Genomic DNA, 14,393 nt, shown 5'->3' on the forward strand with positions numbered 1-14,393 from the left:
GAGGAGAGCTTTCAGAGTAAGCTGGCTTCCTCCATCGAACACTTGCGGAAAGGAGGCCTCACGTAAGGTTAGGAAGACTTCGAAGGAAAGGAAGCTTTCAGAGTTTGGGCCTTTGACTATGCTACAGCCGTGCTCTCTCGCACTGCACCAACAGGTCCGGTACCAGCGGCATGTGGAGCGGCGCCGGTGCCAGCAGCGTCCCCAGTGTGACCAGTGTGGCAAGTGTCTGAGCAGCAAGACAGCGCTGCGCAACCACCAGCTTTGCCACGGCCAGGACCGCAGCTTCAGCTGTGAACAGTGTGGGGAGAGCTTCAAGACCAGCACCACCCTCAAGTACCACCAGTGAGTGCCTCCATGTCGGCACTGCAGAGTACACTGCTGATAGATAGGGAAAGCAGTGGAGCCAGCCCGCAAAAGTCTAAATCAAGTGCAATACTATATTGCGCTGCACTTGTGGTTTCTGATGCATCATGGCTGCTGTGTTGAGGCCGCTGCAGCAGGTGATCTCCTCATCTACCTTCAGGCTGAGTGAAATGGGTCTGTTGAGAAGAGCTGCTCACGTCCTAAGAGCCTGTGCTTGCAAATTGGAAGTCTCTGCTTTGCCATCCATTGCTGATTTTTTAACCTGGGAGTGGTATCAATAGGGCTCCACTGCTGCACCCTACAGGGAACTTGCAGAGGCTCTGGTGCTTTCTAAATAGCGTGATGAGGGCATTTTAGGCATTACGTTTAGCAAAGATGACTTGGTGCTCGTGACAGAACATGTAGCGCTGTGCACACAAGGACGGAATGAAGTAAGTGGAAGTGAGTGACCGAAGCAGTGGCCTTGTGGTAGAGCGTTCGCCTCGCATTCGGGAGGTGCTGGGTTCAATCCCCAGTGCCACCGGGTACCCACCAGTTTTTCTAATGGGTACAAGATTTCCCCTGGCCTGGTGCTCGGCTTATTCAGGGTGAAATGCTTGGGAGAAGGGTCTTGACCACTGCTGTGTTGACGGGCCAGTAATTCGTTCCGCCGTCAAACAACCCTAAATCTGCCTCGTGCGGTAGAAGCCCATTTGTGGCCCTGTTTTTCTGATCTGTCAAGGCAACTGTGGTCTAAGGCCCTTTTCCCAAGCATCTCACCCTAGAAGAGCCGAGCACCAGGCCAGGGGAAATCTTGTACCCATTAAAGAAACTGGTGGGTACCCGGCGGCACTGGGGATCGAACCCAGCACCTCCAGAATGCGAGGCGGATGCTCTACCACGAGGCCACGCTCTCTGTCCTTCGTGAGTATTTTAATTCTAGCAATATGTCGCAGTCTGTGGATCAAAAGCACCAACTAGCCCTACTTTACTCTTTCATCACGTGTTATCCACTTTTCTGCGTCCTTGTGTTTCAAGCACCACTAGTTTTGTCATCACCCACTCATGTTTTACAAAATGCTGTGGGAAGCTTTTTTTATTTCATATCGTCAGGCACATAGATTGTGTTGAAAAGAGTGATATGCAGATGTGTAGTGGCTGCACAGTGTTGCAGTTTCATGCAAGGACTGGCTTTCTCCTCGAACTGCAGCGACAGCAGAGCCAGTGTGCTGCACACTGTGGAAAGACAGAAGTGCTGTCAGAATACGAAGTGGGTCCTGAACTGTAGCCCAAGGAATGCATAGCGTCCCCTGTACGCAGGCAGGCGAAGCATGGCACCAGCCGGGCGTTCAAGTGCGAGCACTGCTCCAAGGGCTTCAACTTCCTGGCGCAGAAGAAGCGCCACGTGAGCCGCGTCCACCTCCGCCAGACCAACCACGTGTGCTCCCTGTGCCCCATGCGCTTCATGACGCGGCGCGAGCTCATGCTGCACCTGCTGTGCGGACACAAGTGTGCGTACCATCCGTTTACCCAGCCCCAAACAAGGAGTTGCAGAGGTTTCTAGGAGACCTGTGGTTTCTCAAACAGCTTGAGTGTATCCTGCAGAAAGCGGAGGAAGTAGAGTAAAACCTCATTGATGTGTTGTTAACAAAAAATGCAAGAACAGCTCTCTTGAATGCTAGCGCACCATTTTAATTTTGTTGTTGTTGTTGTGGTTGATGGTGCTTCACCTCCTTGCATCGAGGCACTGCAGAAAAGCCACCATGGCGGATGACTGCCTCTGCATTTTAGCTTGTCATGTCGCTGCCCGCATGCTCGGCTCACTTTTGTGATTGCACATGTGTGGCTGATCAATGAACGTATTATATGACCATGGTTTTTCAAAGTTTTAAACATAGTGGCCGGGAAATCGTGTTATCCGGGAATATAATAACTGGGAGTAATATAGCGTGTAACTCTGTTAGACATTTTGAGCATTTGGACTGGGAAATCGCATGAACCGGAAATGTATCAGTGAGGTTTTACTGTGGTTGAAGGGTATGGTGCAAAGGAAGAAGCCCGTGTAATGGTTTGGAATAATGCAGCATTGAGGTTTACAATTACTGGTTACGTGACAGCCATCAATTAGCCTGATATACAACGAGCTACCTTCTGCACGCTGTTCTTTTTGCATGCTCGACTAAATTCCAAAGGAGCCTAGTAAAGCTTTGCATGCAGTTCAGCTGATGGTTACTCCCAGGGAAGATGTCAGGGAATCTTTTTTTGTCAATTCGGAAGCACTAATGAACTGGCTGTCTGCTTATTTTTCAATACTTTCTCACACTGAAGGTTTATTTATTTATTTCCAAATACTGTTAGCCCTTGCGGGCTGTTACAGGGTGGGAATGGTATAATCAGTCAGTACAACACAGTTCCAGCTCTTTTACAAAAGTTTGAGTGAACAAGTTTTGTTGAATACGTGTCGGTCAAGGTTATTCCATTCTATAATTGTTTTAGGCAGAAACGAAAACTTATAGACATCAACTCTCGACATATATGACTTAACTGCGAAGGGATGGTTAGTACGGGATGACAGTCTTCCGGGTGGTCGCAAGTACAAGCTGGAATCCAGATTGAACATATTGTGATAAAGCTGATAAAAAAACTTTAGCCTAGCAATTTTTCTGCGAATAGCCAATGTGGGTAACTGTGCTCATAAAAGAAGTTCTGATACGGACTGCATTCTTTGGTAAGACAAAAATATAAACCTTACTGCCAATCTTTGAACACGTTCAACCTTTTCTACAAGATATTGCTGATTCAGATCTCAAATTATGCTTGCGTATACCAGAGTTGGTCTTACTATTGATTTATTGGCTTTGTTGCTACTCACCTTCTGATGTGATAGCCCTGTTAAAGAATCAAAGCGGTTGACCTTTTCTGCTTGCACTGATGTGTGTCTGTGGTGTACTTAGACAGGGTGTGCCTAGATAAATGTGGAAAGTGTGCAGATCCACCTAGGTGTTCTTGTACGTTCGATTCATAATCTTATTGCACGATGTATTGTTCTAAATTTTTTTTTTTTCATGTGCAGTCCAGCCAGAAACATCGGAGAAAGGGGGTGCCCTGATGCCTGATGGAACGGTTGGTCTCTCTTTTCCTTCCTTCTGGAATTTCCTGCAAGCACCAGTGCTCCCAGAAACTTATCATTTTGCTCGGTTGTAACCTGGCTTCTTGCTGTAGATTTCAGCATGTGTAATGCTTTTGAATTGCAGTGTCCTACATTAACCTCGTGTGCTTTGAATGTCCCACCATCACTTGCTTTGTCAGAGCATTAAGTATTAGAAGGAGTCGCACTTAGAGGGAAATGTTGCTCTAAGTTGAGTTGTCTTCATCAGGAATCGTGGGGGCTGTAGGATCAAGACCAGCGATCTTTTGGCTTCTACATGGGATTTTTGAAAGGTGACAGAGAAATAAAATTAGAAATAAAATTAGGTCATCAGAGTCTTGCCAGTACATCTCGAAGCATTGTAAACGAGCTAGTGGCAGGGACAATAAGCTTTAATATGCATTCAGACTTGACAGTGTTGGTGGTGTTCTCATGTGTTCCCTTTGTAAAGACACAGAATACCTTTCCATCAAACCTTTGCTTGTGTCTGTGAACATCTGTTTAGGCTCTTGGCTGGCTCGCTTGGTATCGAGGCACCAGGTTCTCTATGTGGAGCTTTCATTTCTAAACTCCTCATTTGTGTGTTCATACTGCTTTACTCCAGAATACCCAACAGTCATGGAATTCACAGAGCAGTGTGGCACCAATCGGAATACTGCACTTCAAATCTTGCTTTGCATGATGCTGTGTCTTGTCATACGTCATGGTATGGAAGCAAAAAACAAAAAAATATAAAACAGACACGCAAAAACAAACCAACAGAAGCAGCATCTTTCTTTTCTCATGGATAGAACCTTTGAGACCATCGTAGCCATCATGCACACTCGCCTAACCTTCAGAGTGGTTTGTCTGTCATTTTGTGTTATGGAATACTACTATAATTGTCATTGGCATGAACATAACCTGTTGCGCTTTGCTAACCTAACTGCAGGTGCACGCACACATACACAGTGCACTGAGTCGCCATCGTCATCAGCCTGACTACGTCCACTGCAGGGCAAAGGCCTCCTCTCCCATATCGCTCCAATTAACCCTGTCCTTTGCCAGCTGTGGCCATTTTATCCCTGCAGACTTCTTAATTTAATGCGTCCATCTAATCCTGTGCTGCCCCCTTGCACTGAGTAGAAGCAGGCAAACATTGCAGGAGTTTATGTGGAAGTGGATGATCTTTCCTGAAACAAGCAATGTCCACCCCGAGAACATCTTATGAAAATGTGTTCAGTCTCTGGGATCTCTTGCTTAGCTGACACCTTGTTGGGGCATAAGTCTGCCGAAGTGAACAACATTCTCCATGTGTCAATAAACACTGCCCTTTTTCTCCAGTCAACTGCCTATGAGATGCCAGTGAGTGAGGAGACGGTAGTGCCACTGTTGCATTCAGGGTGGTGGGAAGACTCGGATCAGTGTATTTTGCTTCCTTCCCTTGTTGAGGCCTCTGGTTCTTTGAAACTCCTTGAACCATTCATAAACATTTTGGGTACAGTTCCTTGAGTGAAGCGCGGACAAAATTCTGGTGCTCTCAGTTCAGGGATGACTGCAGAAGTCTTGATGCAAATGTGCTGATCAAGTTGCTCTGCCATTGCGAATGCCACACCAGTACTGTAAATCTCCTCATTTAATTGCGTCTCGGTGCCATACAAGTGGACAGAAATGAGGGCTCTGATTTATGTATTTAATGTTAGCTCATCGCTGTAGCAGACAGCTGAAACCAGCGCAGTCTAAGCCACAGGTTTCCATAGTCCATAAATTAAACACTTTCTAGATAGACTTTGTATTCTGGTGTTCCCAAAACTGAACTCTCTAGTCAGCAGCTGTGTATGTTAATGTGACAGCATTAACGGCCCCTGTCGCAGAAAAGCCGGTGTCGGCAGCGGCGGCGGTGTTGGCCGTGAGAGAAAAATCGCAGAAGCATTAATAAAACCGAGTAGGAAATTGGTCAAGTTGGGGAATCGAACCAGGGCCTCCGGAGTGCGAGCTGAGCACCTAACCACTCTCACGCCAGCTTGGTGGTTTGGAATGAACAAAAGCGCATCTAGTGAATATGGTATCTTCGGTCACTCCCATCTTCCTCCCTTCCCTTACTTATGGTGCGGTGCAGGTGTCCACCAAGATATGCAAGACAGATACATTTCCTTTCCTCAGAAACCAATTTACCAATGAGCTACAGCCGAATGGGCGATGGTGTTCTTGGACTCCCTGGCAGCATTGCAAGACGCTGTCATGTTCCACTCTTAAAGGAAAAGCTTAAGCATTCTCCAAATTTCTGTCCTTTTTTTCCTTTGTCCTATGCTTTTTCTTTGAGCCTTGTCCTTTCCTTGTTCTCTTCACCTGTGAAGCAGCTGTTGGAGCCTTACACAAGCCCACCTCTCCTGTCTTTGTGCAGAGTGCGCCCAACCTGAAGCTGTTCCGGTGTGAGCACTGCACGTACATGTCGTACAGCCGCAAGGGCTACCTGCGCCACCTGGTGGACCACACGGGCGTGTGGCCCTTCGCGTGTGACCTCTGCAGCAAGGGGTTCATCGAGCGCAACCAGGCCGAGCGCCACATCCGCACCGCGCACACCAGCGAGAGCTACCCGTGCCCCCGCTGCCCACGCGTCTTCGTGCTGCCCTCCAGCTTCCAGGAGCACCTGCAGGCGCACGAGGAGCAGCGGGGAAGCGCCTGCCCACAGTGCGCCAAGTACTTCGAGACCCAGGGCCTGTACGACCTGCATCTGCAGGTATGTGCATGCACCTGCCTGTCTCCTCTCGACCGACTATTGCGTCGATCAGCGAAAATTGAAAAAGAATTATTTCGGCCTAACTGCTCGCTTGTTAGGGCTTCAATATTGCACCAAGGTGGCATTTGGTGGTCAGTTTTGTTTCACACTTCGTTTGTTTGGGGTACTTGCCTGATTCGGTCAGCATTAATCAAAAATCTCCATCTTATGCGGTGACAGTGGACCGAAAATGCAAGCTTTCGCAGCAGTTGTACCCGTGGCGCCATCTGTGCCCGCCGGAGGAATGAGAGCTCTACCATTGAGCTGCAGCAAAACGCAAGAGGGGTGAAAGCGGCTGCGCGGTTGGTTTGAAAGTGCTTTCTTGGCTATTTTCTCAGAATTCGGTGCAGAAAATGTTACACGCAACTGCCCCCCTACCCGCACCTTGCGCTTCTCCCAAGAGTTTCTCCGCAGCCTCCCTGCGCGGTAGAGTGGTCGTTCGTCGGGAGGGCGCATGATGGCGCTACCGGCATCATTACTGGGAAAGCTTGTAGTTTTGGTTCACCATCACCACAGACAATGAAGATTTCTGATTAATCTTCACTGAACCGGGCAAGTACTCCACCTAAATGTAATATAAAACAAAACTGACCACCAAATGCCCCCTTTGTGCATATTCTGAGCCATAACAAGCGGGCGGCTAGGCTGAGGAAATTTTTCTTCAATTTTCCCTGATTGACGCAACTGTCGGTATAGTTCAGTAATGCGGAAGTTGCAAAGAAAGTGACAACATCTACGCTGTGCTACGTAATGTGCAAAACACGGCGATAGCTGTTAGACTCACGTGGCGCGTGAAGATGCTGTAGAATGTCATGGAGCAAACGAGCACTGCAGGCGTGACACCTGGTTGTGAGCACAACGCATTGACATGGCACTGTGCGGTCCATCTGCATCCATTGCATGCAGCGTAGCACTGACTCAGATGCTGTGTCACACTGCTATCGACGCATGCATCTATCGTCTATTCCCACCACGTGCTATTGGTTACTACACACATCGTGGTTCGTGTCCTTCCTTGACGCTGGTGCCCCATACCGGCTTCTCCGTGTGGTGTATTCTGTCACTATTCCTGTGCAGCAGTGGTAGACTTCTCCCCTTGCCCTACATTCCACAATGCTTCATTCTTGCATCGCTGTGCTGCTTCTTCTTCCTGTGCTAATTTTCGCAGTGCTTCGTTGTGCCAGCTGCACCAAGCACTGCAGATGGCGTTCCTCTCCCCTCCTCTGTAGCTTCCACAGTGCTGCACCGTGCGGGCGCTGGTACTAGCACCTATCACATTAAAAGGCAGCGATGCAGGAGTTGTGTGACAAGGCAGAGCAAACTGGATCACACAGAATCGAGTAGAGATGAAAGTCTAGAGTGGTGAGCCTGTGTTACGACAGCCACCCAGGATGCACTCAGTTTCTGTCAGGCCCTGGGAAAGTAGGCCACGGAGGGAAGGCGCTAGCATTCTGGAAGCTGAATCCACTTCCTATATGTCCTCAAAGACGCAGTTGCAAACCCTTGTGGACAGACATCCCGGTAATTGGCAGCTGTGCTCATTACTTGTGACTGAGCTGTGTATGATCAGTATGGAGAAGAGAATGGCAATTCAGTCTCTTGCGTTGCACTCCACCCACTAAAGTGTTTGCTTGCCATTCGGAATTGCGTTCAATCATTCGAAAGATCGGTGCACGTATTAGTCGAACCATGCAAACATTTGAGCTTTAAATTCAGATCAACTAATAGGGTAACTTGTTTGTACTAAAATTATCGGGTACTTGTTCCAGCCAGTGTAGAGGCAGGGTGCTGTAAATATCTTTTTACATGCTTTGAAGCAAACTCTGAATAAATGCCGTTTTTTTGTTACCTTTGCTTCGTAAAGTAGTTTTGTTACCATGTTTGCGTATCATCGTGATAACCAGGTTCTCAACTCAGAATCTACATGATGTGCACAAAGCAAGCTACACTAGATGTTTGCATGTTTTGAGGCACATTTTGTAGCTCACTTAGTTTCAGTCCCAAAACAACTAAACCTTCATGTGCTGTCCCCTGCTGCTACAGTAAAGCCTTGATAATATGTGATCGGTTTATTTAGAATCCTCGTTAATTCAGATTTTTGGTGGTTCTGACATTTACCATGCAAATTTTACTGGGTAGATTGAGAAGTCGATGCACTGCTGATCAGATAGTTCGTCAAGATAATTTGCAGCCTCAGAGTAATGCCCGGCCTGCAGACTGGCTACCGGAATGGTCCCTTCTGATTTGCTCGTCACTGCTTTTCCCGCATCTCACCATCTGCCTCGTACATTCATCAATCAGTGCACTACTTATCAAAGGTCTAGAATGTGACTTGAATTGTCCACTAGTGCATTAAATAGCTTATGTCGATGTGTGTAACGGAGTGGATTCCAAGAGAAGGCAAGCGTAGCAGTAGCAGGGGGCGGCAGAAAGTTAGGTGGGCGGATGAGATTAAGAAATTTGCGGGAATTCTGTGGCCTCAACTGGCGAAGGACAGGGTTAATTGGAGAGACACGGGAGAGGCCTTTGCCCTGCAGTGGGCATAGTCAGGCTGATGATGATGATGTGTACAGGGGGAACACGCTAGCATATTTGGCACCCAGAGGATCAAGGTGCTTGCGACAAACCCGCATGGTCTTGACTGAGACCAGTGTCGGCACCTTTCCCTGCCAACCGTGGTGGTAATGTGGCGATGCTTGTGCAGGCGCACTCCCGGGAGCTGCACTACCGGTGCCACACGTGTGGACAGGGCTTCAACAAGATCGCCTCGCTCAACTTCCACGCCATTGTGCACAAGCACGAGAAGGCGGGCCCCAGCACCTGGAGCCACGCATGCGAGGTGTGCAAGAAGCGCTTCAAGTACCCGGGCAGCCTGGCCGCCCACCGCTACCGGCACTCACAGGACACCGTCTTCAAGTGCGACCTTTGCCAGGTCACCCTCCACTCAGAGGTGGGCGTCTTCCATCAGGTGGCAGCTCACGGAAGGCGGTGGTGCCTTGCGCACATTGTTTTCTTCAAACAACTGGGACAACATGCACGTGTATGTCGTAGACAAAACAAGCTGACTGGCTGCTGCCATCGAGACAAAATGGTCTCAAATATGTTTCCACTCATATGAGAAACATGGTATGTAAGTAAAACAGCGCTAGACACGGGACAAAGGAAGAACAACACAGCACAAGGCGCTTCTTCCTTCGTCCCGTCTCTAGCTCTGTTATACTTACATATGATGTACCAACTTGCCCAAGCCTCCGCCTTAACAACAGAGAAACATGGCCTAACTTTACATAATAAATCGGTGCCATTAAATGCCCAGTGGCAGGCAGTGATGACAACTGACGCCCGCTTTGCCATTCAAGCACAAATGCTTCATGGGGACAGCATGGTGCATGTGTTCCTATGGTGCCCTGACATTATGTCTGGCAGCATGACAACTCATCATCATTGCTGGGGGCAATGTAATGGCTGTGCTGACTTTGGAGGCACCTAATGTGGAGCTGAGAGTACCAACGTAGGTAGGCTAGCTGGAACTGTTATACGTCATCACAGATAGGTAAGCGTGTGTACTTTCAACGCATAAAATGGGCGTAGCCTCACTTGCATGAAGCTTCTAAGGATGATCAAGTTATTTCTGCCTTCAGTATTGGACGAGGTATAGCGAGGGCTCACATTCGACCCTTTCCCTTTCTCCTCCCCCATTGCAGGGTGTGTTTGAGGCGCACATGCGTCGCCACCGGGGCGAGAAGCCCTTCAAGTGCCCCTACTGTGACAAGGCGTTCACACTGGCCATGTCGCGAAGGCACCACATCACCCGCTTCCACACGGGCGACTACCACATCTTCTGCCCCATGTGCCACAAGGGCGTCGTCTCCAACAAGATGCTGCGCCGACACGTGGTCCACGTGCACGGCAACATGCTGGGCGACACCGGCAAGCACACCAAGGCCGCGGCTCTGCTTCTAAACGCCGTCTCCGCCGTGGCTGCGGGAGGTGGTGACGCAGTGCTGGCCGAGGAAGAGGATGTGGTTGAGCTGCAGCACCACCAGGTCATCGCGGGCGCCGAGGCGGAAGACACGCTGAGCGTGGCTGACGACGGCACGCTCACCGTTACGCTTACGGCCGAGACGCTGCCAGCCGATGCTCTGCTGCTGGGTGCCGTCGAGTCTGTGCAGGGCGTCGAGACTGTCGTCGAGACGGTCCAGTTCCAATGAACATCAGTGTCGGGAGTGGCATAGGCGCCGCGGTTATGTGCCACATTGTCGGTGACCCAGTGATGCGAGCCAAAGCAGCATGTCGGGCATTCACAGAGCCATGCACATTGCCTTGAGAAACCTGAGCTCTTTGTTGCATGTGACAGATTCCAAGGCTTCAGGAACAGCATAGATCTTTTCGAGTGAACCGGTTTGCAGCGTGGGACTACTGGTTGCTGCCATCATAAATTTCGTGTACAGGATACGTTCTACGTTTAATGTAATTATACGTTTTGCCTGGAAGCAGTTTAAATGCCTGCTTTGCATGCCCGAATGGTATTCTTGTAATGTAAATCTGATACATACTGCACATCATCTGAAAGCAGCAAATTTTATTGTCCCATGTGCAGAGGCGATAACATGCACTTGCACAAATCAGCATACTGATTCTTGAATATTTAAAGGTACTTTGTGAAACTTTGTGTGAAACTTTTTGTTCACAGCTCTTGGTGAATACCTGAGCTGTTAATAGCTTCGGTGCTAGCGGTATGCACCGGTGTATTTCTTGGCGTCGGAACGTTCGTGAGATGCCTAAAGGTGCATTTGCGGGGAGATCAGAGATGCTGTCACGATTCTTTTCAAAGCTCCAAATTGCTTTGTTACATCTTGCCCACAAGTTCCGTTTCATATCCTTCCAAAATTTATAATTTCTGCAAACGTAGTCATATCAAGTGCACTTCACACAAATATGTTTGCAGGAATGCCAACAGTATAATTGACAAAACTATGTGCAGGCTGTTGTGTTAAGGCTTCCTTCAGTTGTTTTGCAAGAATCCCAACGGAAAGCCAACATAGCTGTGTGAAGATTGCACAGTTGCCTCACCTCTGCTGCCTGAGTCAACACATACATGTATATCTACAGTTATTGAGCATGCCGTTTCCAGTGCTTGGCTGAATGCAGTGTGCACTTTTTTTTGTTGTATTGAATTGTACTGTTGCCAGATTAAATGGCTGTTTCGTCCAGTTAAGTGATCAGTTACTGCTACAACTGTGGCAATAAAATATCTGCACTTACCTAAACGTGTATTCAGGACATATCAGACAGAATCGACAGTGAATATTTTAGTATAAATAATGTTTAATAAACAATTTCTTCAGCTGTAGTTCATACGAGCAGCATGTAGATAGTGCCGAGATGCTCATGCAAGTACGTTATCTTCCGAAGTGCTTAGGATTAAACATTTTCACGCAGTGAAAGGACAGATGACAGCTGCACAAGGCTTCTTTGCACTTTTATTATGTGATTGAAGATGGAAATTCCTGTCATTGTCATTTTTTGTTCACTTTTAGAGATGTCTGCAGTGCAACACTCTGGAGGCCCCAACACCAGTGCTGCACAGAGCAGCAACGAGAAGACGACTTCATGTTTCTGCCTGCTTTTTGCAGTGAAAGATGTTATAGCTTTGGTTTAGCCATATAGCCGCGCATTCTACCGCGGAATCTACAGCATCAGCCATAGGACCTCAATTACTTAGTGAATTAATTTAATTCAATGGCTGCCACTTGCCAGCCGTGGCAAAACTGGTGCGCATTTCAATAGAGGGCGTTAGAATAGAGTAAATACGGCAATTCGAACTGCTGGCTTGGTCCTAGTCAACACCCCGTAAATGAATGGAGTCGGATATCCTCGCTAATTCGGATGCTATTGATCTCGCATTGGTTAATTCAAACAAGCTCCAGAAGGAGGCCTTGTACAAGTATGACCGGCGCGGCAAGAAATCGTGAAATAGCCCTACACAACACCAAGAGTTCCGTCGGTTTGATGCTGCAGAGTTGCCCGTGCACCTCTGATGTGTGCGTGACATTAGTCATCACGATGAACGAACAGCCCTACCTCTGAGAACAGTCGTCTGCTTAGTTTCGGTTTTGCTTTCCCGAGCTTCGCGCTGGCCCGCATGGTGTTGGCTCGGTGCCGTTTTGCACGCTGTTGAGCGCGCCGCTATGTTTTTCCCATTTTTTTTCCCCTCTCACCGCTTCAGCGTTGCTGAGCAGTTTTCATCGCTTTCCTCCGCATGGTTCTGCAGTTGACCAAGATACTAAAACCGACCTCTAAATTTTACGATTTCCTGTGCAAAGTCTCGCACACCACCGGCTCTCTTCTGCAAGGCATGCTGCTCTGCCTAATATTTATCTGAAACTTTGAACTGAACTGTACAGGGTACACTACCAACTGTACCCTGTACAGCTACAATGAAGTATGCCACAAGAAGAACTGTATCTTACTACAGACTAGGAAAGCATACAACCCTTTAACAGTAGGCTGTTTAAAGCCTTGTGGCAATAGGCAAGGCAACGCGACACATTGCAACTGGCAGCACTGCTACTCTCTCCCCCCCCCCCCAGCTGTGTAATGTGTTCCATTCCAATAGACTGCACAGTCAATGCAACACCTCTCCTTTATTCATTAGCCCCGCCGCGGTGGCTCAGTGGTTACGGCGCTCGGCTGCTGACCCAAAAGACGCGGGTTTGATCCCGGCCGCGGCGGCTGAATTTCTTGAAGGCAAAATTCTAGAGGCCCGTGTGCTGTGCGATGTCAGTGCACGTTAAAGAACCCCAGGTGGTCGAAATTTCCGGAGCCCTTCACTACGGCGTCTCTCACTGCCTTAGTCGCTTTGGGACGTTAAACCCCAATAAACCAAACCATCCTTTATTCATTAGTTTCTCTCTCTCTCTCAACACCATCATCATCAGTCTGACTACACCCACTGCAGGGCAAAGGCCTCTCCCATGTCTCTCCAGTTAACCCTGTCCTTTGTCAGTTGCCGCCACTGTATCCCCGCAAACTTCTTAATCTCATCCGCCCACCTAACTTTCTGCCACCCCCTGCTACGTTTGCTTTCTCTTGGAATCCACTCCGTTACCCTTAAGGACCAGCAGTTATCTTGCCTTCGCATTACATGCCCTGCCCAAGCCCATTTCCTCCTCTTGATTTCAACTAAGATGTCATTAACCCGCGTTTGTTCCCTCACCCACTCCGCCCGCTTCCGATCTCTTAACGTTACACCTATCATTTTCCTTTCCATAGCTCGCTGCGTTGTTATTAACTTAAGCTGAACCCTCTTTGTTAGCCTCCACGTTTCTGCCCCATAGGTGAGTAGCAGTAGGATACAGCTGTTGTATACTTTTCTCTTCAGGGATATTGGTAAGCTACCATTCATGATCTGAGAGAACCTGCCATATGCGCTCCACCCCATTCTTATTCTTCGTTATTTCCCTCTCATGATCCGGATCTGTGGTCACTACCTGCCCTAAGTAGACATATTCTCTTACTACTTCCAGCACCTCGCTACCAATGACGAACTGCTGTTCCCTTGCTAGGCTGTTGAACATTACTTTGGTTTTCTGCATGTTAATTCTTAGCCCCACCGTTCTGCTCTGCCTGTCTAACTGATTGATCATGCTTTGCAGTTCTTGTCCTGAGTGGCTTAGCAAGGCAATGTCATCCAGCGAATCGCAAATTACTCAGGTATTCTCCATTAACTCTTATCCCCAACTCTTCCCATTCCAGTCCCCAGAATACCTCCTGTAAGCAGGCAGTGAAGAGCATTGGCGAGATCGTGTCTCCCTGCCTGACACCTTTCCGTATTGGAATTTTATTGCTGACTTTATGGAGAACTATGGTAGCTGTGGAATCGTTATAAATATCTTCCAATATTTTCACATAGCACTCTTCTACACCCTGATTCCGCAATGCCTGCATGACAGCTGAGGTTTCCACTGAGTCTCTCAACACCACTGCATTTCTAATGCAACCATTCCCGGAAGCTTCCCTAAAGCAGTGTTCAGCGATGCCAGTGCATGCACACTGCAGCTGTATTTATATGCTGAAAGACAAAAAGGGAAAATGAGGTAAAGGGAACCACCTTCATGGTATCAGACCACAGACATCGCTATT

General features: G+C 48.3%; 1 protein-coding gene across 2 annotated transcripts in view; it reads left to right on the forward strand.

Annotated features, from left to right (window-relative positions):
- LOC149362169 (uncharacterized) overlaps positions 1-11,461 on the forward strand; it is a 52,182-nt gene extending 40,721 nt beyond the window's left edge. For both annotated transcript variants that reach the window (XM_089572931.1, XM_089572932.1), the window contains exons 19-24: positions 155-342; positions 1,663-1,853; positions 3,416-3,465; positions 5,874-6,209; positions 8,953-9,198; positions 9,953-11,461. In XM_089572931.1, coding sequence (XP_089429057.1) covers positions 155-342; positions 1,663-1,853; positions 3,416-3,465; positions 5,874-6,209; positions 8,953-9,198; positions 9,953-10,459 — 1,518 coding nt within the window. In that variant the 3' untranslated portion in view covers positions 10,460-11,461. The remainder of the gene's footprint in view (positions 1-154; positions 343-1,662; positions 1,854-3,415; positions 3,466-5,873; positions 6,210-8,952; positions 9,199-9,952) is intronic.
- The last annotated feature ends 2,932 nt before the right edge of the window (positions 11,462-14,393 follow it).

Source organism: Amblyomma mixtum, chromosome 2 (assembly GCF_055824585.1).
Source record: "Amblyomma mixtum isolate Tamu chromosome 2, ASM5582458v1, whole genome shotgun sequence".
Lineage (NCBI taxonomy): Eukaryota > Metazoa > Arthropoda > Arachnida > Ixodida > Ixodidae > Amblyomma > Amblyomma mixtum.